Source organism: Danio rerio, chromosome 11 (assembly GCF_049306965.1).
Source record: "Danio rerio strain Tuebingen ecotype United States chromosome 11, GRCz12tu, whole genome shotgun sequence".
NCBI classification, from domain to species: domain Eukaryota; kingdom Metazoa; phylum Chordata; class Actinopteri; order Cypriniformes; family Danionidae; genus Danio; species Danio rerio.
The window spans coordinates 86,514-112,500 of NC_133186.1; the positions used below are offsets into that span (position 1 = coordinate 86,514).

The 25,987-nt window shown below is 47.0% G+C and overlaps 2 protein-coding genes across 3 annotated transcripts in view; one reads left to right on the forward strand and one right to left on the reverse strand.

The window, feature by feature from the left end:
* nckap1l (NCK associated protein 1 like) overlaps positions 1–25,987 on the forward strand; it is a 125,328-nt gene that overhangs the window by 26,035 nt on the left and 73,306 nt on the right. The gene's annotated exons all lie outside the window — the stretch shown is intronic.
* On the reverse strand, positions 944–25,303 carry itga7 (integrin, alpha 7). Of its 2 annotated transcripts, XM_073916158.1 has the most exons (26): positions 25,088–25,303; positions 21,091–21,212; positions 20,721–20,800; positions 19,964–20,219; positions 18,600–18,701; positions 18,238–18,445; positions 17,848–18,041; positions 17,529–17,617; positions 17,229–17,356; positions 17,062–17,157; positions 16,224–16,285; positions 15,870–16,039; positions 15,585–15,767; positions 14,674–14,783; positions 14,310–14,493; positions 13,986–14,060; positions 13,832–13,911; positions 13,664–13,741; positions 13,472–13,574; positions 12,852–13,046; positions 12,665–12,763; positions 12,451–12,564; positions 10,628–10,726; positions 10,297–10,422; positions 9,584–9,728; positions 944–1,909 (listed from the first exon to the last, which is right to left on the reverse strand). In XM_073916158.1, the coding sequence occupies exons 1-25, from the start codon at positions 25,252–25,254 to the stop codon at positions 9,615–9,617; spliced, it is 3,234 nt and encodes a 1,077-aa protein (XP_073772259.1). In that variant the 5' UTR covers positions 25,255–25,303; the 3' UTR covers positions 944–1,909; positions 9,584–9,614. The 2 variants fall into 2 exon arrangements, with proteins under 2 accessions (XP_073772259.1, XP_073772258.1); XM_073916157.1 differs by lacking the exon at positions 9,584–9,728.

Sequence of the window (25,987 nt, forward strand, 5' to 3'; positions counted from 1 at the left end):
GTTCTCTGCGCCCGCCGGCGACCCCTGCTGCTCACACCTGGAAACGCCACACACCATAATATACCATGATTTACTACAGACACAACCGGAAAGACAGCATGTGTGTACTACTTATTACAGCCTGTATACACGAGCTCTGTGCTTATAAAATGTAAAAGCACAGCTGACTGTAGTAAACACATATCGGCTGAGGTTTACTCCACTCACCACACGGTCACCACTGAATCCAGAGGAAACCTGTAGAGATGAGGATCAGTGTGGGAACACTTACACTACAATAATTACTGTTATCTCAAACCAGTTCAATATTTCATATACATTCTATATTATATTGTTTAATAATCGATTATATCATTGCTCTAGATTTACTGTCTGCTTAGCTCAATATGTCCATATATCAGTATAATCAATCAGTGCGCTGTGATATAACGACAATGCAGCTATAATGAGAGAGAGAGAGAGAGAGAGAGAGAGAGAGAGAGAGAGAGAGAGAGAGAGAGAGACAGAGAGAGGGAGAGAGACAGAGAGAGAGAGAGAGACAGAGAGAGAGTTCATCAGTTCTGGATCAGCTTCTCTCTGGCAGGAGTTTGGGAAAGACACACACACATTCTCCAGGAGCTGCTGTGATCAGCTCACCTGCTTCCAATCAGTCCTGCAGCTTTCAGAAAAACACAGATGTTTTCTTCGTGTGTGTGTGTGTGTGTGTTCACCTCTGACTGAACTGAACTGAACTGAGACGGCGACATCTAGCGGACAAAACAGGAACTGACAGATCTGGAAGGACAGCAGAGAGTAAACAGCCAAAGCTGTAGTGAAGGAGAACAGATGCAGGAACTTCTTCCTCAACACATAATAATAATCATAACAATCATCATCATCATCACCTTCACAAATTCATGTTCAGGGAACAGGTAAAGACTGTAAAGCAGGCGATCGACTGAACTAGAGTTGAACATTTTACTTGTTGATTTCAGTGTACAAAGACACATGACAGAAGCACACAGAACACACACTCCTCATCATCTGAGCAACACTATACTGTCCTGAGGATCTGCTGAACTGGACCGATCAATGGAGGAACAGGACAACATACTCAGATCAACATCAGCAATAAATAAAGCAGACAGCGGCACATGATCAGAGCAGAGCGGCAGACGCCTGTGCAAAACACTGAGGAACAGCTCACGGATACTGTAACACACTCTAATGTTCATATAACTCAGTGCGAAAGGGCAATGAAGCCGTGAGGAGAGCATGAAGAGCAGACGAGTAAAGCTCAATGTCCAAAAGCCTGAAGAACAGAAGAACTGCAGCGGCTTCATGAGTTCACACACACACACACACACACACACACCTCTACACATCAATAACCGTCTGAAAGGGTTAATTCACCCAGATATTATTCTGTCATCATCAATTTAATCTCCACAGCTTCATTGATCTGATCAACACTACAGCAGATATTCTGGAGATGCTGGAGACCCGCAGACCTCCAGTGTTCATCTGCAGAATATCCTCTTCTGTGTTCAGCTGATGCTGGAAGCTCCTGCAGACGCGTGATCCCTCAGCCCTGACGACCCTGCATCTGTTAATATCCACTGACCGAGGATCAGCCTGCAGCCAGATGCAGCGCTACTCCAGACGTCTCCTGTCAGCCTGCAGATCCTGAGGGAAAGCTGGTCAACTCTCCACATGAGTGTGTGTTCCTCTTCAATGAGTGTGTGTGTGTGTGTGTGTGTGTGTGTGTGTGTCTGCAGTCTCAGATGGACCCCTGGCTCCAGTGTGTCGCCCACTGCCGTTTGTGCAGAATGAGTGTGTCGTCCAGCAGTGGAGCGTCCCGCCGCATGATCTTCACCGCCTGATACTGAGGAACCTGATCTTCATGCCGAACCCTTCTGAAGAAACCACACTGAGGAGAAACAGAGAGAGAGAAGAGTGACCTTTGACCCCAGCGTCCAGCCTGTTGACTGTACATTACTGCGCTGCTACACAGTAAAATCTTCAGAGTAAAATTTCCTCAGTTCAGAAAACATTTGGTCCCTCTCTGAATTGAGCAAAATGTACTCAGCAGCAGAGGTAAAGTTAATGAGACAATGATGGGGTTAATTAAGTGTTGATTGAGCACTGATGATGAACACCTGCTGTTAATAAGCAGAAACAGAAAAGAAGCAGCAGCAGCTTCGCTCATTGGTTACCTGATTGACTTTATTTCTGTCAGATGTTAACAAAAGTCCACATGAGATTTATTGAGAATTAACCGTTTTAGTTATTTACATTTTACAAAAAAAAAAAAAAAACGTTTTTTTTTCTTCGCCTGATGTCACCATCATGGAGAAAAGTGGTTGATTTACTTGGACTCGATTTCTAATGTTCATTGGGTTTTTTTTCTTGCAATGACAAGTATAAAGAGAGCACAAGTGATCAAGTTGATTGGTCCTGTGTGGATTATTACTCCTGATAAAAGTAATTGTACAAGAAATTATGGTTAGAGGATGGTTTATCATATAAGAAACAAAATTCAGTGTTTTTCAAGAGAATGTATCTCAGCTGTGGTGTTATACTAAAATACATTGAACACTGAATCACTTTAGAGACATAGACATCAATAATCAGCGTATCCATCTCAACAGTGGTTAGAGTTTTTTATTTTTTGGCTGCAGTGCATGTTAAGACAATCATACGACATTCATCCATAGTTCCCAGCATGCACTGTAGGAAAAAAAAAAAAACTCTCCATAGTTGAGAAGCATACGCTGATTCTATGTGAAGTTTCATAAACTAATTTCGAGAGGAGCACGTGATATGATTGTGCACCGCTGGCCACTCATCCGTAATCAGTAATAATCCAATCAGAATGATCCTAGCTTAGTATAAATGGATCACTTTCTCCCCATTGCACTATCTTCATTTTGGAAGAATGCTTCCCGCTACAAACGCTCCAGCATTTAAACTACGCTTCAGCATCATTCAACCTTCTGGCATGGAAGAACAAACAATCCACAACAACTTCTCCAACCAGAACCCCGCTCTCCCCTAAACTCCAGCAGCTGCCTCGCCAGCAATCGAGCCAGAATCCCCACAAGAAGCCGGCATATCAACTCTTCCATCTTCTACTTCATCTGCCCTTCACTACACAAGCCACAACTTCGTCTAAACTTATGACGCCGGCGATTCAAGCCACCGGAGAGAAGCCGAACTCACAGATCACCTAACGTTAACGGTCCACTTTCGGTAACCTGCATGCTTAAAGGGAAGTCTGGCGAGATCAGCGTGAATAGAACGCTTTAAATGAAGAACTCACCTCTCAGCCTCCCGCTGGTCAGCAGATCCATAACATTCTGACAGCTGAAATAGTTCGAAGGCAAATGACCAGGCAATCTAATCCATAAACATTATTCCATAACACCTTCATTCGTCGATATACATCCATGAAAAGGTGCACTGATATCCAAACCAGCTGCTGGTGAGAGTGGAGCCATACTTTCACGCATAAACATTGTAGCGATCTGATCTACAAAATGGCCGCCGGCATTTGCACTCTGAACTCTTGACCGTGACTCCAAGGAGCCAATAGCTTAAAGGGGAAGTATCACCATCCAATGAGCTTTCAAAAACTGGAGACGGTCCCGCCTTCTCTCCCGACAAATTCATGAATGGACTGCGTGCAGAGACTTTGATTCTGGCCAAATAATCATGTTGAGATTACAGACATGTTACTTATCATGGATGGAGTAAAGCCATGATAAACATTACATTCACACAGTTCCTATTAAGTGGCAACATCGTTTTTAAGTTTGATGTAGGCAGTTGATATATTTACATTTTTATTAATAATTATATATACATATATTAAAAAAAAAAAAAAAAAAAAATTCTGAAATGAGTATTACCCAGCAAGTGATAGACAACCTACACATCAAGCAGTAACCCTTTTGTATCACGCCAATTGTGACTCTCATATCAATACACCTGAATGTCAGTCAGTTTATAATGACAGTAAGAAAACAATTTCCTGCTCGACTGCAACAAACAAGAGGAGGACATTTCTGGCCATGGAGTAGCTTTTCATACTTATACTTTGTGTTAAATACATTCGAGTTTTAAAAAACTTCTATATCAGTAAGGGGTTTAAACTCCACTCCATCATCATCTCACCAGCTCTCCAAGAGGTTTCCTGGACTTCCAGCATAGAAACGCCCCATACGCTCAGTTCTCCTTCTAATTACCACCCTGCAGGAGGACAAATGCCCACTTCTACAACCCTAGCACATTGTGACATTAAGTATTTGAACATGCATTAACAAAGGCGCTTCCATTCACAATCATCCATACACTTATGAAGACTCCTCCCACGAATATCAGCCAATACAATTATTCATGTCTGCTGTACATGTGCCATGTTGCTAAGATTTCATTTCTAATTCTCTCTTGTTTTTCATTTTAGAGTTCAAGACTGCCAGCTCCTGAAACTGCCCTCATTCAACCCATCACACTCTTCATCCATTCCTAATGCATTTACACTCTTCGCAAAGATACTTTCTGCCTATACAGCCCACACCCTTGATACCATATTCACATATACCCCCCCCCCCCCATTTACTCTTCATATCACTATTGACAATATTTAGCACTCATAACGCTCCAATGCTGACTATCATTTGTACTTCCGCTATAGCAGAGTCGCTCCGCCGAGCCTCATTCTCCTTCTGCACCCCCCCCCCTCTTCTTCCCATTTATAGATGACACAACCGCCCTGTCACACGATTCTGATTTAAGAGATGCTTATAGCAGTTCTTTGCTCCACAGGTATCCCCCAGATCAACTCCCAGTCACTCTTACACAGGGTGTCTCCGGAGTATCAGAAGGTGTTGGGGGCTGATAAGTCAATATAGAGGAGTTTGAGGGCTTAAAATATTAGAAAGTCTTAGATTCCTTTACAAGGTAATACATTTATTGTTGAACAAGGTATCATCGTATGCTAAAGTTTGACTATTCAAGCCGTGAATATCAGGATACTAGGTAGTTACGTAATCAGTAAAATTCTACTAAGGTTTGACAGCTTGCCGCTTGTTTACTGCAACACTTATCAGTCTGCAGCTCTATAGGTGACAACCTGTCGAATCGGCTAGATTTTAATATACATGTGTCTGTATTCGAATGTTTAGTTGGATTCATTTGTTACATTTTAATATTTAGTAAATATTCTGTAAGATAAATCTCGCCAGCTTTTTTGATTGAAAATGGTGATAAGGTCTTTAAATGCGTGGGAAAAGTATTAAAGGTGTTGAATTACTTCTCTTATTCCTGTATACTATGTTTCAGAATATGAGCAGCCATCACAGAAGTACAAAGGGCAGCAACAAATCCAGATCCTAGAAAGGTGGTCACCTGATGCCTTCAAGACATGCGTCCCAGCCACTGGCCCCCCAAAGAAGCCCAGATGGCTCTTGTCAGCCATAATCCCACATCCACTCAAGGGCGAGGGTGTGACCCAGCCACCTTCTTCTTTTTCTTCCTTCTAGCCTGAGTAACACTCAGTTTCCTCCCCCAGCCACATAGGTAATTGGAGTTTCATCCAAGCCCCCCGTCACCCCGCCACCCTGGCCGTTTCCGCTGGAGTCTTCACAGCCCCCTCCCATTTCCCGACTCCTGCCGGACCCCGCCCCCCCTGAAGCTCTGACTTCCGCAGAAGTGTTACCCCGAGCTACGACCCCCGCAGGGGTCGTCTCACCGTCCCTTCCAGGCCTTAGCAATCTTTATTTATATATATATATATATCTATATACACCTGTACATAGATATATATTTATAATAGCGCTGTCACTCCCCCGCTCCATCTCCTAACGGAGTGTTCCTCGAGCACCTAACTTATCCCGTCACCCTCTAACAGGAGTCTTCACTGTCCAAATCCCCTTTCCCAGACTCCTGCTAGAGTAGGCCAGCTTGCCCTGTTCCCCGGGCGCCGACCCCCGCAGGGGTCAGTCACTGCCCCCCCCAGGCCACTGAAACTCATTATATATGTATATCTATGGACTTTCGTTTATAGATATATATTTATATAGAGCGCTGTCATTCCCCGCTCCATCTCCAGTTGGAGTGTTCCACGAGCATCGACTCCAGCAAGAGTCTGGCCAAACTTGCCACTCACCCTCTAGCAGAAATCTCCACCGCCCAAATCACACTTCACGATTTCTGCTAGAGATGGCAAAATAAAAAATTGCTGCACCCAACTCCCGCAGCGCCCATTCTGACTCAGAAGTCTCCTGTTCACCCCCTCCAGGCCTTAGATTATCCCATTTTATATATATATATATATATATATATATATATATATTTATATACTCTCTCATATATACATATATATTTATATATAGCGCTGCCACTTCCCTGCTCTATCTCTGTTTGGAGTGTTCCTCGAGCATTTTTGACTCTTAATGAGCCAACCCCGCCCACCCCTTATGGCCCCCCTTCACTAGTCTCCACCCAACCCCCTCCCCCGCTCTGGCTTCCACAGGAGTCAGTTTCAAACTTTGCTCCAACTGGAGCCCCCTACTCTTCCTTCATTCCTTAATTACTATATCCAGCAGCCGGATATAGTAAAAACTTTCTAGCTTTTTGGGGGAAATTCTTTGAAATACTCGGCTGCTGTCCCGAGCTAGAGGCATTTTTTGGGGAGCGATCGAGACCTACCTGATCTCGGTTCTCCTGATATGCTTCTAGACCGGGCGGGAGCCCTGGGCTCAAATATCTCCGAGCTCAGGGTTCTCTCCCGGGACAGCATGCCAAACCTGCTATAAGTGCCAAGCATATCTAAGTGGGAACTCTTGAAGTGAAGTTTCATAAACTAATTTCGAGAGGAGCACGTGATATGATTGTGCACCGCTGGCCACTCATCCGTAATCAGTAATAATCCAATCAGAATGATCCTAGCTTAGTATAAATGGATCACTTTCTCCCCATTGCACTATCTTCATTTTGGAAGAATCCCCCCTTCCACCCCATCTCCTCCTTTTTCTACCCTTCTAAAGGGGGAGCGATCGAGACCTACCTGATCTCGGTTCTCCTGATATGCTTCTAGACCGGGCGGGAGCCCTGGGCTCAAATATCTCCGAGCTCAGGGTTCTCTCCCGGGACAGCATGCCAAACCTGCTATAAGTGCCAAGCATATCTAAGTGGGAACTCTTGAAATGTCTGTGGGATTTCAGTGTTTCAGGTGTTCAATCTGTTTCATGATCTGATAATAGTATTGGTGAGCTCCTCTTTCTTAATTCAGTGCTCCTTTTGTGAATCAACATTATTTAAACTTAATAGTTGAAAACAAATTTTACTGATTTGACCAGTGACTAACCCATCACAGAGTCAATTATCCAGAGCACACCTGCTCTCTTTATACAATATTTGCCACAATACACTATTTGGCAAACAAAGAGAAACTAATGTTAGCAATCGAGTCAGAGTCCAAGTAAAGCAGCTGCTGTTCTCCTCAATGGTGACAGCTTAAACACAAAAAGTGTTTTTTTTAATGTTGTTGTAAAAAAAGAGTTAATTCTTAATATTATCACTGTATGGAATTTCATAGGGTGTGGCAGAAATAAGGCCTAACAGGTTGTTAATAAGTAAAGCTGCTGTTTGTGGAGTTACTTAATGATCCTTTGCTGAGATTTTGAGAGATGTGATGTGTTTTATTTCAGTTTGTTTAATCTATGGCTGTGACTGAAGGTAGATGTAGTTTTGTGTTTCTCTTCTCTGTTTCTGCTTATTAACAGCAGGTGTTCATCATCAGTGCTCAATCAACACTTAATTAACCCCATCATTGTCTCATTAACTGTAACTCTGCTGCTGAGTACATTTTGCTCAGTTCAGAGAGGGACCAAATGTTCTCTGAACTGATACACTATGCTGAGATCTCCCGTGTGCATCTGGATTCTCTCTTCAGTCAGTTTTGAACAGCAGGTGGCGCCGGTGCTTTAGAAACTCTGATTACACCTAAATCTAAAATAATCATGACATGACATTCAAGACATTTAGGAAAGAGTTAAGCTACACATGACTAGAGTGTTGATACAGGAGCTGTCACTGGGGCAGTACCTTTTGAAAAAGTGCATATTTGTACCTGAAGGGCCCATAATGGTGTCTCAAAGGTAGTTTTTAGGTACCAATATGCACCTTTTGGGTACCACTGTGGACTATTTGGTTACAAATGTGTATCTTTTAAAGAGGTACTGCCCCAGTGACAGCTCCTGTCCCTCTATTCCTGAGAGTGTAGAGATGTGTGTTTACATTCAACTCCTAATGAGAGAAAAGCCCAACAGCAGTCCAGAGCGCCCTCTGCTGGTAACTACAGCACTTTTGGAAAAACCCAGAACTGATTTCTCACACTATGTTCCCCCGCAGCTCTACTATCATCTGCTTATGATCTGAAAACATCTTATTCTGATGGACCCTCAACATTACACTGACTACAACTCACCCTAACCACTCCTGGAGGGCCGGTGTCCTGCGAAGTTTAGTTCCAACCCCAATCAGACCCATCTGAACCAGCTCATCAGGCTCTTACTGGAAACTTCCAGGTCATTGTATTGAAGGAGGTTGGAGCTGAACTCTGCAGAACAGCGGCCCTCCAGGACTGAGTTTGGGATCTCCTGCTGTAACCCAGTACTCACCATTAGTCTGGCTAGAGTTAGTTGACACACAGCTGCAAGATTATTTATACTGAGAATAATACCTGATGTGGACTCTCAAAATAAAGCGAAACCAAAACTTAAGTGCAAAAACAAAATTGCAAGACAAGATGTTTCCTTTGCAGAGTTTAACACAAACCCACTCCACCCCTGCATGCCTTCATTCATTATCCACACCATGCTGCATCTCCATCATCACGCTCCGACACACTGCCTGCAAAACAGATCTCCATCATCATTTCCCAAAGAACCGCAGACTTTAGATCTAGGAGGATGTGACGTGTTGTGTTGGACAATTGGAGATGCAGATACAGCCAATGAAACATAACCTGAGACTGCGTCACCGTGACAGTGTAGAGCATCACAGAAGATCCAGCACTTCATAATGCTCATGGTGGAAATCCTATCAGTGTTGATGGAACCACAATGATGCTGTGGGCCGTTTCTCATCTTCTATTAGCATCTTAAAATCAACATGTCCTAATGGAACGTGTCTGAAACACACACGTCTGCTCTCACTGGTTGAACGGGATGGTTCGGGTCTGTTTTACTGGTATTAGTAGCGGAAACCATCAGAATCTTCTGTGATGTTCATTCCTGTTCACACTGCTGGATTATCCGCCCAGGAGCCGTGAGGGTTTATTATCAGCATTATGATATTATATAATTATCATCACTCTGAAACACACACACACACACACACACACACACACACACGCACACACACACGGTGAGCCCAGCTGAAAACACACAGCAAACCCAGCAGCAGCAGCAAGACGGAGTTAGCAGATCTGGAGGCTCAGCTCTGTGTACTGGGCAGGTGCTGTACAAGTGTGTGTGTGCGTGTGTGTGTGTGTGTGTGTGTGTGTGTGTGTGTGTGTTGGCCCAGGGCAGGTGTGTACCGTGAGCGTCTGCAGGTGCTGTGACGAGCCCTCACTGCAGCTCGGTGTGTTTCCGCTCGGCGTCTGACGGCTGCTGCTGCAGGTGAGCGCAGTGATACTCCGTTTCATACTGCGGCTGCCGCTCCGCACGCTTGAAGAAACCACACTGATCCAGCAGAGGGCAACAGAGAACAGACACACACACGAGAGGAGGAGGGAGAGGGGGAAGAAGAGCAAGAAGAAGAGGTAGAGGATAACGAGGAAGATGATGAGGAAGAGGAAGGAGAAGGAATAACAGCAGAGTGTGGTTAAAGCATCAGAGATGAACAGAGTTAACAGATGATGAGAGACGAGTGTATGAAGTGGCCCACCCTGATCTACTGTGTGCACTTCTGAGAACACTCCTGTAGGACTAATACTGTCACACCCTGATGCTGCGCTAGACATTTACAGCACGTATTTACTTCCTGAGTGGGAAAGGAAGTGAGGTGTGAGGAACATGAGGGAGAGCGAAGAAAGAAGGAGCAGAATCTGAGAATTACAGCTCTAAACGACTCGAATCAGTCTACGGGTCATGACGAGACACTCTATTGACCGTGGAGGACTGGACCAGCACCGCCATGGCCAGGAACAGCTACACTACATAGGAACATCCAGTCGGTGCATTATCTGTGCAGTGTGTGTGTGTGTGTGTGTGTGTGTGTGTGTGTGTGTGTGTTCAGGTACACACATACCTTCCACAGTAAACACACGAGCAGCGCCAGCACAAGCACTCCAGCCAGGACAGCGATGAGGATGATCCACCAGGGGACGCCATACTGATCTGACAGCCCGATCTCTGGGTAGATCATCACTGACACCTGCACACACAGACACACACACACACACACACACACACAAGCGCACAAGTAAAGTAATGTGTGTGTCAGTGTGTGTTTATGTGTGGGTGTATACATGTGGAAGTATGTTTGTGTTAGTGTGCGTTACGTGTGTGTGTGTGTGTGTGTGTGTGTGTGTGTGTGTGTGTGTGTGTGTGTGTGTGTGTGTGTGTGTGTGTGTTCTGACCTGTGTGGAAGAGTCCTTCAGCACTAGATGTCTGATGCTGGACCTGATGCTGATGTTGGCTCTGACCAGCAGCTCTACTGCACTGACCGATGGAAACTCCTGTTCAACACACACACACACACACACACACACACACACACACACACACACACACACACACACACACACACACACACACACACACTGCCCTTCAGAAATCACTCCTATATGCAGAAGAATAAAAATAACTCTGAACTTTGAAGCAGAAGTGTTTTGGGTTTGGGTTTGGGTTTGGGTTTGGGTTGTCGCTGGGACTCTTGGTCAGTTTGATGCATCCTTTATAAACGAACAGTAATTTGTATTTGAGGATGACGACGCTGAGGAACAGTACTCTTCATCTTCAGCTGCTGACTGACTCTCCCTGCACTGCTGAAACATGTCCTTGGTCACGGTTACTGTACGTGTGGTTCAAAACACCTTATGATTACAACTAAACTGAGGACAGTGACGCTGTCTGGTACAGCAGACCCTGGATCCTGACCTGGGTTGGGGTTCACATCTGAGCGGCTGGTGTTCGGCTATTCCCCATAGAACACAGATGGACCCTGAAAGAGTGATGAGGGATTATCCAGGAGTCGTGAGGGGCCGCTGCAGTTCCAGTCACAGTTGTCCATGTTCAGCATAAGGGTGTCCATCAGTGCCCACGGCAGCAGGTCACCCTATAGGCCCGAGGAAAGTGATCAACATTGTGCTTCTATCATCTGATCTCTGACAGTATGTCCTGGACACTTGGCTAAAGAGAGGCAGAGCTGTCCACTCATCAACACCTGCTGGAGTCCAGTCTGCTAACAGAGGAGGACAGACCCGAGAGAGAGAGAGAGAGAGACGCTGCCGTGAGGAGCTGTGGGGCCTGTCCTGAACCTGCTGGTGGACACTGGGGGTAACGGGGACTGACGGGCTGAGTGTGCTGGAGTTAGGGCACTCGGGGAAGAGAGAGAGCTTGAGCCCAAGAAACATTTCCCTAACTGGGACAATAGAGTTTACCTCACCTAACCTTGAAAACTCTGGGAAGAGTTCTGGAGACCATCCCTATCATCAGCTGGCCTTTATTCTGGCACACCGTTCTGCTCCACTGGAAGAGGAAGCAGCTCCACAACAACACTGAATAGGAGATCTGCTGACCTCCACTGGAGATGATGTCCACAGGCATAGCAGACGAAAGGGCCCTGCGTGATGACACCCCCCGCCCCCCCATGCCCTAGACTCATTTTGCAGACAGTGGAAGGAATACTGTGAGGGTCTCCTGAAATCCCACTGACAGGCTGCTGAGGAAGCAGAGACGGGACGCAGCGGTGGACTCACAGATCACTCAAACTGAGGACCCAGAGGCGCCTGTGACCAGCACAGTGACAGACGGACCAGTGAAGTAGCAGCAGGAATGGGCCAATGTACCGCTCCATGTGCTGAAGAAGCAGCTGAGCTGAAAGCCAATCGCTCTCTCTCTCTCTGTCTGTCTCTCTCTCTCTCTCTCTGTCTCTCTCTCTCTCTCTCCTGTGGTCATGAGTTTGGGTCAGACCTCGGACACTAGCAGCCCAAATGATTTTCCTCCGCAGAGTTCGCTCCCTCAGAGAGGGCAGGAGCTGCGTGCTCTATGCCTAATAGTCCAGTTTTGTGGTGAGGAATAACCGCTTTATTAATCTGCTACTGATAAACCGGGCCGGCTTTACTCTGCCGGAACCACCGGCTGGATCTACATTATCCTGCTTATTAAATGTTGACATGCTGTGTTTAGTTGCAGTGTGAGCTCTATCCTCCAGGTAATGAGGACTGAAGTAGAGTCTGACCTCGATGAAGCTGCTGTTCCACAGGTGACCTTTGATCCGGAGGCGCATCGTGCCAGACAGCGACTGCAGAGGACACTGAAAGTGCAGGCAGCGTGCGGAGCCCACAGCGCAATCCTGAAACACACACACACACACACACACACACACACACACACACTCAGCTGTATTTCTCTGCACCTCAGCTGGACCTCTTCATATGCTCCAGAACACTCACCAGTGTGAGAGAGCGCCTCCTGTCAGACACAGACGGCACTGCAGCCATAGAGGACGAGTCTGACACTGCCTGCTGATGGGAACGCACCGACCGGCGGCTCTGCACAGAAAACACACTGCTGCAGTCAGCACTGTGTGTGTGTGTGTGTGTGTGTGTGTGTGAGCACCTGGTTAGTGTGTGCGAGCACCTGGTCAGTGTGTGTGTGTGTGAGCTGCAGTTTGTTGAGGTCAGCCTGGGGTGGGCAGTGTTGTTCTTTGGACTGGTCCAGCATCTGCAGGGTGCTCGGGTACAGCAGCCACTTGCGGTTGGGCAGCTCGTACGGCCAGAACACATTCAGAGACGCAGAGCCGAGCGTCTGCAGAGACAAACCGCTGTTGGACACCTGAACACACACACACACACACACACACACAGCATTATGCATCTCGTCAGTGTCTGAAAGTGAGTCCAGCTCCACTCCACTTGATCAGAGGATGCTTGTCCTGAATGGGGGACAGTCCCACACAGTTCTGCAGAACACGTCAACACAAGACCCAAACCATTCAAGCAGTGGCTGCGCTGAGACGTGATGAGCCGAGTGTCACGCTAACAGCAGGAGAATCTTGGGAAAGTTGGTGAAAGAGGAAACTCCCGAACACCAGCACTGAACAGGCGGATATACTGCAGTCCCGGTGCGGGAAACTCACGCATGTCTGAAACCCTATTTAGGAATGAGGAGCTTTACATGAGAGTGTGTGGTCTCCGTGTGCAGCACGTGTGTATTATCTGCAGCTGCTGAAACTGATCTGGGCGCAGTGATAAACTCACGATGAACTCAAACTCCACCGGGCTGCCGATGTCCTCCAGCGTGCTCATGGCGCTCTCTCCTCTGACGGCACCACTGAAGAAGAGCTGATGAGGACGAGCCACACTGCACACACACACACACACACACACACACACATGAGAGCGCATCAGCAGTGACGATCAGCTGTGATCTGATTGGTCGTCAGCACTGACCCGCTGAGCAGCAGAGGAAGCTCGATCACCACCCGAGCAAACGCAGACACCGGGGCCAGAGACGGCTGCTCACTGATCCTGATGAACACACACACACACACACACACACATCATCATCATCATCTGCTCTCCATCACCCCCGCAGGTCTGGAGCAGAAACACACTCACGTGGACAGAGTCAGCTGCACGCTTAGAGAGGTGGTGTGGATGCTGATGGCCGAGGTGCTCAAGACCAGGTAGAACTTCACCTGAAACAGACAACGCTCAGTGTGTGAGTCTGTGTGTGTGTGTGTGTGTGTGTACGTGTTACTGACTGTCATACCACAGCGTCTCTCTTCAGAGGGTTTCCCAGCTCACACAGAGCCTGAGAGCCATTCTGGTTGACCTCACACAGCACCTGCGGGAACACAGAGCAGAATTAAGAGGACATACACACACACACACACACACACACACACACAGACACACACACACACACACAGACACACACACACACACACACACACAGACACACACCCTCACATACACACACACACACACACACAGACACACACACACACACAGACACAAACACAGACACACACACACACACACACACTCACACACACACACACACACACACACACACACAGACACACACACACACCTGCTGTCCGAGGAGCCCAGAGTAAGAGAGTGTGTGTGGCAGGGACACCAGCAGTTGTGCGGCGTGGGCATCGTCTCCGTCCTCCAGGGGGCGCAGCGGGTCAGACGGGGTGTTGGTGACCGTGAGCTCCAGCAGCACCACCCGCTGGTCCGACAACGAAAACACCTGAACCCCAAACTCGTCTCTGCACAGATCATGATCATCATCATCATCATCATCTTCATCATCATGACATAGCGATAGGTTTCCTTAGCTTGTCTTATCTAGTGTACGGATGTGTGTGTGTGTGTGTGTGTGTGTGTGTGTGTGTGTGTGTGTGTGTGTGTGTGTGTGTGTGTGTGTGTGTTCTGCTGGCCGTTCTCACCGTGGCAGGGCCCTGAAGCTGCTGGCCTCTCTGCTGCCGAACTCGTAGCTCAGCTGCAGGTTACTCTGGCAGATCTGATCCTCTCCGCAGCCCTCACGCACAAAGTTCACCTGCACAGGTGTGTTCACACAGTGGCAATCAGCGAGACTACACGAGCTCTCAGCACACAATCAGGAATAATGTTTTGATAAGTTGTGCATTGAACAGTGATGATCTCATCTGCACGGGTAAAAAGATCACAGCATCTTCAGGCATCAGCACACGCGTGTACTACAGGTCAGCACTCCTCTGTGTGTTCACCTGCGACCCGTTCAAGATTAACCAAGCAGAACTGTGAGACTATCAGACTGACACAATCACCAGCTGCAGCAACCACTGCTGTTCACCTGGACTACACTTCCCACAATCCTCTGCACTGATCACCTCTCCACCTGTTCCTCATCACCTGCACTATTAAACAGCGCAGAATTTCCTGCATGGCGGTTGGATGAGTGCGCTCTAGATAGTGTGAATGTCAGCAGTATGAATGCGGCTCAGACGTTCTGCATCCACCATTTGACATGATCACGTGACCCACTCGCTTCAGCTGTGAACTGGGTGATCATGGGAAAGTGTAGCATCCACTGGAGGAGCACAGCAGAATCTCGTCAAAAGTAGTCCGTCGTCTGGGTACTTCTCGCATACTGTTTTTACCTCACTGTTTAGTAGAGAAGTGTGTGATTTCAGACGCAGCCAGAGTCTCACTGCTGCCCCAGAGGAGAAACACTCAACTTTCAAAACATTTAAGAACAGTAATCATGATGTGTGTGTGTGTGTGTGTGTGTGTGTGTGTGTGTGTGTGTGTGTGTGTGTGTGTGTGTGTGTGTGTGTGTGTGTGTGTGTGTGTGTGTGTGTGTGTGTGTGTGCTGTACCTCAGAGTAGAGTGTGTTGGAGGGGCTGACGCTGAGGACAGGGCTCAGCTGGTTCTCCGGGTGGAGCTGATGGTGTGTGTGAGTGTGTGTGTGAGAGTGTGTGTGTTTGTGTATGTGCCTGCTTCTGCGTATGGTGTGTGTGATGGCCAGAGACACCGGCCGCAGCTTGTCCCGGATGTTCTCCTGCTCGATCAAAACACACAGGAGCTCAGATTAACACCTCAAACACACATTCTGCAGCTGCTGATCAAGAAAACACACACACACACACACACACACACACACCTGCAGCAGCAAGGTGACGTTCTGGCAGTGGGGGTGCTTCTGTCCGCGCAGCTCCACCTCCACTGAGTGCACAAACTCCAGCTCCGATAGTTCACGATCCAGGAACTGAACTCTGTGCGGGAGATTCAACTTCCTGCGCTCCACGTCTGCCTCAAAGTGCACACCGAGAGCTGACACACACACACACACACACACACACACACACACACACACACACACATACACACACACACACATACACATGAGCATGGGTCCAGCTTTAGATCTGTTTTTGTGTCGGTGTGTGTGTGTGTGTGTGTGTGTGTGTGTGTGTGTGTGTGTGTGTGTGTGTGTGTGTGTGTGTGTGTGTCTTACTGATGTGCGGAGAGTACGAGTCTGGATAAGCAGTATAGGTGTAACAGGCCGTCACGTCCACACTAAAAGAACAACAAACACACACACACACACACACACACCAAACACACACACACGGTCATTCATTGCTTTCACCAACTGGTCTATTATTTAACCAAATACCACACACACACACATACACATACACACACACACACACACACACAGGCACAGTTCTCATCTCGTGTGTAACGAGGCCGTGTGAGGGTGATGGCTCCGTCTGTTGGCTGTGGTTTACAGGTTATCATAATGTTATTCTACACCTCTGCTGAATGCTTGATTCTGATTGGCTGATGAGCGTTTTAAGGTGTGCCGTTATTTCCAGATAAACCCACAGCTGAAGTAGCTCAGAGTGCTCTGATTGGCCAGTGGAGCTGGAGTGCTGTGATTGGTTGGTTGTGGACACGCCCTTGCTGTTCTGCTCTGGTGCCGTCTTCAAATGAATAATGCACAGGTTAGTGTATACTCCATCAGCTCAGAGCAGTGTTTAGTGTCTGATGGCTGTGTTTGTGTCCAGTGTGTGTGTATAAAGCACATCCAGCTGGTTGTTATCTCAGAATAACCCCTTCAGTCCTGTACAGCAGTGCTGCTGATGACCCTGTCCGGCTTTATTCTGAGAGAACAGCCTGCTGGATCTGCTTCATCTCTGACATGTCAGTATTGTACACTGGGTGTGTTTAGTCCAGCTGTAGATCAGTGTTCTCCGTCACACACTAAAGGGAAATAACCATCATGAGCGCCTCAGACGGCCTGTTCAGCGAGCTCTAATCAACACTGATGAGTGTAAAAGCGCTCTGACCAAACCCCGGGCTGTCCTGCGCAGTTCTGCTGGGTGAGGTCGATGTACTGCGGCTGGATGGAGATCTCCCGCAGCACGTGGATGACCGGCCGAGACCTGCGGAAGCACACAGAAGATCAGACTCCAGCACACCTGTGTTCACCTGCTGATCCAGGGTCAGCTCTCACCTGTACAGCACCACCTGGTCACTCAGAGAGCCCACCGCCAGATCCGGGTACAAATTACCATCCACATCCAGTCCTGCAGATATGGAGTAACCGAAGCGCTGCACGCCTGCATTAAGCCCATCCAGAACCTGCACACACACACACACACACACACACACACACACACACACGCACACACACACACACACACGCACGCGCACGCACACTTAATAAATCAGTGATCAAGCTGGAGTGTTTGTTACTGTATGCTAAGTGTGTGTGTGTGTGTGTGTGTGTGTGTGTGTGTGTGTGTGTGTTTACCTGAGAGGGTTTGGTATCGATGCCAGATGATGAGCCGCGGTAAATAAACACTTTTCCGTCTCCATCAAACGGGGCTCCAACAGCGATGTCTGTAAACACACACACACACACACACACACACACACACACACACACAGAACAACACGTCATAACATATACAGCACACAGCAGAAGTGTGGAGACCCCTGAGCAGAACCGCACCAGTCTGTCATGATGTTTTACATTTACTGTGTGTGTGTGTGTGTGTGTGTGTGTGTGTGTGTGTGTGTGTGTGTGTGTGTGTGTGTGTGTGTGTGTGTGTGTGTGTGTGTGTTTTCACCTTCATAACCGTCCTGGTCCAGATCTCCGGCGCTGCTGACCGTCATCCCGAACATGGAGTCGTATGTCCCATTTAGGCGGATGGGTCGGGCTCTGGCCCAGTGGCTGGCCGGGTTCAGGAACACGTACACCGCCCCGCCGATCTCTGCCTTGCGGTCGAAGAAGTTTGGAGCTCCAACGACCAGATCTGTCCAGCTGAGGAGAAATCCTGCAGTTATTGTGAGTGCACACACTGATAATAATAAATCATTAACCATAATTAAAACTCAAACTCAATTCTAACATATAATCAACACAATGCAGTAGAATAATCACACTGTGAGCTGTCCATGGTGCTCTTCAGCACAAGCCATTGATATGAAGGGGTTTACAGAACAGCGCCCGGTCTCACCCGTCACTGTTGAGGTCTGCCGTGGCCACAGAGTACCCGAATGAGGACGCCAGCTCCTCTCCCCACAGCACGTGTTTGGGTACCAGCTGGTGTGCTCCGTCCCGCCGCAGCAGCACCACCGCCCCACTGTGATTGGCCCGCGGAGCTCCGGCCACCACCGTCAGCTCAGACTTATTGACCAGTGCTGTGGCCGAGTCCACCGAGAAACCTGCGGACACACGGACATTGATGAACAGCTGACCTCTGACCCCACCTCAGCGTGCACACACCAGGAGTCTGCGCTCAGTATGCTGTGTGTGTGTGTGTGTGTGTGTGTGTGTGTGTGTGTGTGTGTGTGTGTGTGTGTGTGTGTGTGTACTGACCCAGATAGCTGTTCTGGGCCACGTCTTCATAGGAGCTTTTGGATGCTTCCAGAGTTTTGTAGACCAGAGCGTCCTCTACAGGGTTGGCCATGAATAACAGCCCTGATCACACACACACACACACACACACACACACACACACACACACACACATAATGAGAGGGAGGAGTTCACATGAAGGAAGAAAAACTACACATCGGTTCATCAACTGGACCAATAGTGAGGAAAAAACACTGATAAACATGTAAAAGTGTCAGTGTCAGCCCAATTTTACACATAATTTCACAATGCAAAGTGAACTCCCGCTCCGGTCATGGAGACCAGACAGCCCTTACCAGAGTGTCTCATACCCCATTCTCCCAGAGCACCACAAGCGACACTGCCGAATGTCTTCTCCATCGTATAGGCAAGTTAACCAACACAGCCCCACAACATCCAGAGACTGGAGGTGTTCAGGGTGGATCTCCTCCACCTGCTGCTGTGCCTCTGTGAAGCTTCAGTCTCCCTCAGTGACCTCAGCATGGGTGATGGAGGAGTCCACCCCCGCATGCCCGTCTCTGCTTCCTCAATGGAAGGTGTGTCAGTGGGATCCTCAGAGTATTGCTTCCACTGTCCGACAACATCCTCAGTTCAGGTCAACAGGTCTCCACACTTCTGCTGTAAACAGTGCTGGTGTAGAAGTGCTTCCCTTTGCTAAGGCACTGAACGGTTTCCCAGAATCTCCTTGAGGCAGAAAGGCACAAGTTTTAGTTTCACCACCTGCCTCTTGTGTCTCCAGCCTCCTTCTGCATGTGGTCAAAGTTCTTCAGGTGAGAGTTAAAAATCCCTCTGACAGTCGAGTCCAACTCTCCATCAGGTGTTGATCAGTGGACAGCTCTGCCCCTCTCTTTACCCGAGTGTCGAAGACGTACGGTTGAGGATCAGATGAAACAACCAGAGAGTTGATCATGACCGCTGGCCTAGAGCACTGATGGACTCCTGTATGCTGAACATGGGGTTTGTTATGGACAAACTGTGACTAGTACAGAATGCTACAACAGAACACTCGGACTCAGATCAGGGAGGCTGTTCCTGTCGTGTCCACATGGGTGTTGAGGTCTCCCAGTAGAACAAGCTAGTCCTTCGAGAAGGTGGGTACTCTGCACTGCTGTTGGTCCGGAGGCACAAACTACAGTGAGAGACTCATCCCTGACCTGGAGATGCGGCGAGGAAACCCTGTCATTCACCAGGGAAAACTCAGCAAGCCCACACCAGCCCGCCGCCTCTCACCGTGGGCATCTCCAGAGTGTAAATAAGAGAAATCCCCCATATTTGTGTCATTACAGCATGCTCTATTAATCCTCCAGCATTTCTCTTCTCATTACCTTTCCAGTTGTACGTCCCCGGAGCTCCGAGCAGCAGGAAGTTGCGGTCGGGACTGAAGCTGGCGGACAGACCCTGCTGGCAGAACCCGAACTGCTCATGACCTTGAGGACGACCTTCACAAAACTTCCACTCTCCTCCGTCCAGATCGTCCCGCTCCGTCAGATCCGCGCTCAGCACATAGCAGCGGCCCACGGGGTCACGAGTCTCAAACGACTGATTCACATGCTGTCTGAGCTCGTACAGGTGCGCACACACCTGTGTTCACACACACACACACAGAGAGACAGAGATCAGGACACGGTCACCTGTGTGCGTATGACTGCATATTACTGAGTTCATACAAAGGCTTTACCTTCGTTAGTATTACTCAAAAATAACCAGTGCATGCTAGTGCAGGACTGACGGTGCGCGCCAAATGCGATATACCACCCTATAAAGGGCACTTTAGAATGAAAACAATCATGTCTTCTGTGCTGAAGTACTGATCCAAACCCGAGTGCTCAAAACAGGCCACTTTAAAGAGCCCTTAGGATGTCACACACTACACTCCATGTGTTTCATCCCTATGCCCTAATCCCCCACAGTCACTCTGGAGGGTGAACCCTTTGAAGGCATTAGGGCATATGGATGAACTCCAGATGGAACACAGTGTAAAGCTGGAGTTCTATCACTCCTTCATGATGTTACTGTACACCTTCAGTGTAAATAACTCATGTTCAGTCTGATCTACCTGCCGCAGGTGTAAGACACACTCACCACCACCTTCCCCCCTGCGCCCTGGCTCTTGACCGTGACCCCAAACCACTGGTTGTCTTTGTTCTCTCGGTCCAGATTCTCTGGAGGAAACAAAACACACTTCAGTGAAGATATTTCAGATGAGGGGAAAGACCCTCACAGTGCCGAGAGGAGATCCTCTGCAGCGGTGTTGGGTTGTCTACAGCTGCTCCTGGTGTGCTGGAGTCTCCCACAGTCAGAGAAATATTACAGTAATGCTCCTCAGTTTAAGATTTTTTACATATTTGGACTGAAACAGGAGAAACACTCAAAGCAGAAAGGTGCAGCAGTGTAGCAAGTCCTGATTATTGTGGGAAGTGTGTGTTAGATGGAGGTGTAGTGCAGTGTTTACCGTGTGCGTCCACATCCACCCGCTGACAGGGCTCTGCAGTGACAGGACAGCGGTACAGGGCTCCGGGCCGCCGGCTCTGCAGGGGACCCTCACCTCTGGCCTGAGGAGCTCCAACCAGAAGCCTGAAACACACACACACACACACACACACACACACACACACATTGATAATAAAGAGTTAAGGATACTGTAATGTGAATGCTACTCCACTAATGAATGACTGTATATCAGCAGAATGTTTGTGAGCATCTGTGTTGTTCTGTCATTCCGCTAGTGTGTCTGCAGTTGTGTGTGGTCCAGTCAGGGTTTATTTACTGTAATATCCATCAGCTGCAGATGCATGACTAACTTTATTCTGAATCTGACGTGAACACACTGATGACGGTCTTCAGGGCGCGCGGGACGCTTATGAGCAGGTGTGTTTTATTTTTACTAAGCAGCAGCTGATGATGACAAACACCCTGCGGGACTGCTGTCTGCACGCTGTACTGTGGGGCCACTGTTCATTACCATAATAATAATAATAATAATAATAATAATAATAATAATAATAATAATAATAACAATTACAATAATAATAATAATAATGATAACAATAATAATAATAATAATAATAATAATAATAATAATAATAATAATAATAATAATAACAATTACAATAATAATAATAATAATGATAATAATAATAATAATAATAATAATAATAACAATTACAATAATAATAATAATAATGATAACAATAATAATAATAATAATAATAATAATAATGATGATAACAATAATAATAATAATAATAATAATAATAATAACAATAACAATAATAATAATAATAATAATGATAACAATAATAATAACAATTACAATAATAATAATAATAACAATAACAATAATAATAATAATAATAAATAATAATAATAATAATAAATAAATAAATAAATAAATAAATAAATAAATAAATAAATAAATAAATAAATAAATAAATAAATAAATAAATCAGACTTTAAAGTTCTCTGCTTGGTTGGTCATTGCAGGTTCTCCACATGTAGGTGTTGTCTGACGGTTATATTTCAGTGTTTCAGTGCTGTCTGGAGGTTATTATAATAAGTGCTTTACATTAGAATAATAATTCACACGCTCAGATAGACGAGTTTAGCTGAAAGCAGATGATGAAGAGCGGCTCATACGCTGTGTGTTCTCCTCTGAGCGGCTGATGGGGCACTGCACACTGCTTCTGTCTCTAACATCGACACAACATTAAATCAAGCAGACAATAGTGTTGTTTTCACAAATAATGAGTCAAAATGATGTGAGTTTCTTCCTAAAACAAGCAGAATGATCTGACTCTGGTAAGCAGAATAGTCTAGTCTTCCATGTTGACGTGAGACTCTTCTGCTGACCCCAGTGCAGATCACTCCGCTCACCCAGAAACTAAACAAGACAGAAAACACTTTACAGAGGATTGAAGAAGCTGTGTGTGTGTGTGTGTGTGTGTGTGTGTGTGTGTGTGTGTGTGTGTGTGTGTGTGTGTGTGTTGGCGCCTAGATGTGCTGCTAGTGCTCCAGAAACTCTGGGAACTGATTAGCATGATAAAGACGCCGTGTGAAAGGAGTCTGAGCGGAGCACAAAGAGTGGACGGGCCTCCGCTACATCACACACACACACACACACACACACACACACACACTCACACACACACACACACACTTACTGCTGCATTCATGAGCTGAGCATTCCTACAGCTCAGGTGCAGGAGAAACACACCCTCTCTAAAACACACACACACACACACACACACACACACACACACACACACACACACACACACACACACAGATAAACAGACACACACGAAAACACACACATATAGTCAGACAGACACACTTACACACACACACACACTTGGTGATTCCTGCAGTCGTGATGTCCTGTACTGCGCTGTACAATGTTTGGCCCAGCTCAACAGTTCCTCTGTCAGTGTGTCGTCAGGCTCCATCATGAGGAGGCTCCATTAGCTAATACACACTACTGGTCAAGAGTTTGGGCTCATTAATAAACATTAATAACCGCCCTGATCAACAGGAGAATGTTCAATAAACACTACATGAATAAATAAAGCTGAGGCGGAAGTGTTGAGCGGTGGAGTATACTGACACTCTCTGCAGGATTCATTCCTCTCTGTTAACATGACACGTTGATCTATTATCATTTCTCTTTCATTAATGTCAGAACACACACTGCATTTACTGATGTGAGCGCGATCACAGCCCGTATATAACAGTGTGCGGTCCAACTGACCAATACTGTGTTACGGGGACTGACCAGTTCATCTACCCATACTTAATCATTTTGAGTTCACATGTAGAATCAGAACTGTCCCTCAGTGTTGAAGAGGAATGTGTGTGTGTGTGTGTGTGTGTGTGTGTGTGTCTGAGCTGTAAATAGCGGAGGTCAGGTGGCTCTATAACGGGCAGCAGAGCTCACAGGAGTATAAATAGAGCAAACACACAGAAACTGCAGCGACACACTCCAGATCAATAATACAGTCCAGCGGGACAGCCTGATACACTTGACACCACTGAAACACATCACACACACCGCACACATGATTCACACACACCTGCAGCGGTCTGCACACACACATTTGGGGAATGTCCCTGATCAGATCACAGTGAGCAGCTCCTCTTCAGTCAGCAGAGAGTTTCTACAGCAGCTCTGAGTGTTCAACTGAAGAGTCCATCAGACATCTCAACCACACTGATAATCAATAAAGCCTCTGAGAAACACACACACACACACACAGATCCTGCAGACGAGAAACATCGGAGTGATCAGCGCAAACAAACACTCCTACAGCCTCAAACCTCTCACAGATACAGAGCTTACTGAGACGACTAACAGCTCCTGGCTAAAACAGCGCATGGGTAACCTTATATCACACACACACACACACACACACACACACACACACACACACACAGGCTGCTTTTACACACTGCAGACAGACAGACTCCTCTATAAACACACACACAGGGGACAGAATTACACACACACACACACACACACACACTGATATGACTCATTGACGAACACTGACAGGAATGAATGACCCATCCTGCTGTCAACATCAAACTGCAGAAACAGAAATGATCATTAAACTCAAACAACTCATAATAATTAATTAGTTCACTTCAATTAATCAGCTTCAAACACACACACATACACACACACACACACACACATGTTTACGTCAGAATGACACACTGATTCTGAGCTCTACTTCTCTATAACACTCATATTCCACAATGCATCTACTAAACTACATGTGTGTGTGTGTGTGTGTGTGTGTGTGTGTGTGTGTGTGTGTGTGTGTGTGTGTTGATGAACATGTTGTGTTGCTTTTGTAACCCAATATTGGGTCAAACATGGACAATACCACTGGGTTGTTTTGGTGTTATTTTTCCCCAAGTAAATCCCCAGTGCACTCTTAACCCAGCGGTTTGATCGGTTCATATTTGACCCAACACTGAGACTCAGCAGTGTTTAAAGTGTGTGGGTTTGAAGGAGAGAGCTGAAGTGTGAAGATCTTATAATGTTGGCTTTCAGCATTCTTCAAAACATCTCCTTTAGTGTTGAACAGAAGAAAGACACTGATGAAAGTGTGAACACGCTAAACATGTCCATCTGTGTTGACGAGCCCTTTAATCAGACTGAAACACAGTAAAGAGAGCTGCTCACACTCGGGCCGGGGCACAGCACACTCAGTAACCCTGTGAGACTGATCACGGACGCTCGCTCGCTCGGTGTTTACTGTAACAGCTTCTGTCCTACACTGAGCTCAGCTAAACTCCACTCAGAGAACTGGACTGATGCCGGTTCAGTGGAGCTTCCTCTGTGTCCAGCTGCTCTCACACACACTCACTGGAAAAGTGCTTCAGAGATGAGTGGACTTGGTGTGTTATTCTGCAGTGTGTCAGATCTCAGATCAGTGCAGACTCACCAGCTGCGGGGTTCTGGAGTGATCTGTTGGTGTAGAGCCACGGAGAAGCCGAAGAAGCTGCCCTGCTCGCCCTCTTTGGTGAGGATGGTGGTGGTGTCCAGATTAAAGGCTGAAGTCCTGGAGAAAACAGCGGACAGGAGCACAGCGGCGGCGACCCACAGAGACATGACCAGCTCCAGTCTGATCCTCTCCTGAAGACTGCTGAAGACAGACTGCACAAGTGCACAGGCGCCCCTCCTCACACACACACACACACTCAGAGCCCTGAATAGACCACACACACCCCCTCAGCTGACATCATCACTCAGCGATCCGTGACACATTGATCAGGAACACTGGATACGAGTGAGTGCGGGAAATACAGTGACCACAGCTGCAGACCTGAGATCAGTCGCTCCACCACACTTATGATGCCAAAGCTGAACGCTCTCCTTTTCTCCTGAACAGACTCTGCTGAAGGTCATTCACTCCTCGGCATGGAGACATCTGGGGGTAACTCACTCTACTGTGACTGAGCTGAGCTGCTCAGGGTGTTTGATTTTGTCTAAATGTATGAACACTGGCTCAGGAATCTGACGGACAGCAGATCCGACCAATCAGTTTCCCCATTTGATTTATTTTGTTTGATAAACAGTCTAACCATTACGTACAGATAGTAGAGGACAAGATCTACTTTTGTTCTAGAGACTGGATCTACTTCTGTCCTGAGACAGGATCTACTTCTGCCCTGAAGTCGGGATCTACTTTTGTCCTGAGACAGGATCTACTTCTGTCCTGGAGACGTGATCTGCTTCTGTCATGGAGACAGGATCTGCTTCTGTCCTAAAGTCGGGATCTACTGCTGTCCTGGAGACAGGATCTACTTCTGTCCTGAATATGGAACTTACTTCTGTTCTGGAG

Bases quoted from the DNA above. Each gene is read 5' to 3' on its own strand.
- itga7 (XM_073916157.1), bottom strand. From the start codon at position 25,254: ATGTCTCTGTGGGTCGCCGCCGCTGTGCTCCTGTCCGCTGTTTTCTCC. The intron at 20,801-21,090 runs GTAAACACTGCA...TGTTTCCTCCAG, and splicing joins GGTGGATGTGGACGCACACG to AGAATCTGGACCGAGAGAAC. The intron at 1,910-10,296 runs GTATGTGTGTAC...GTTTCTCCTCAG, and splicing joins TCGTGTGTTTACTGTGGAAG to TGTGGTTTCTTCAGAAGGGT.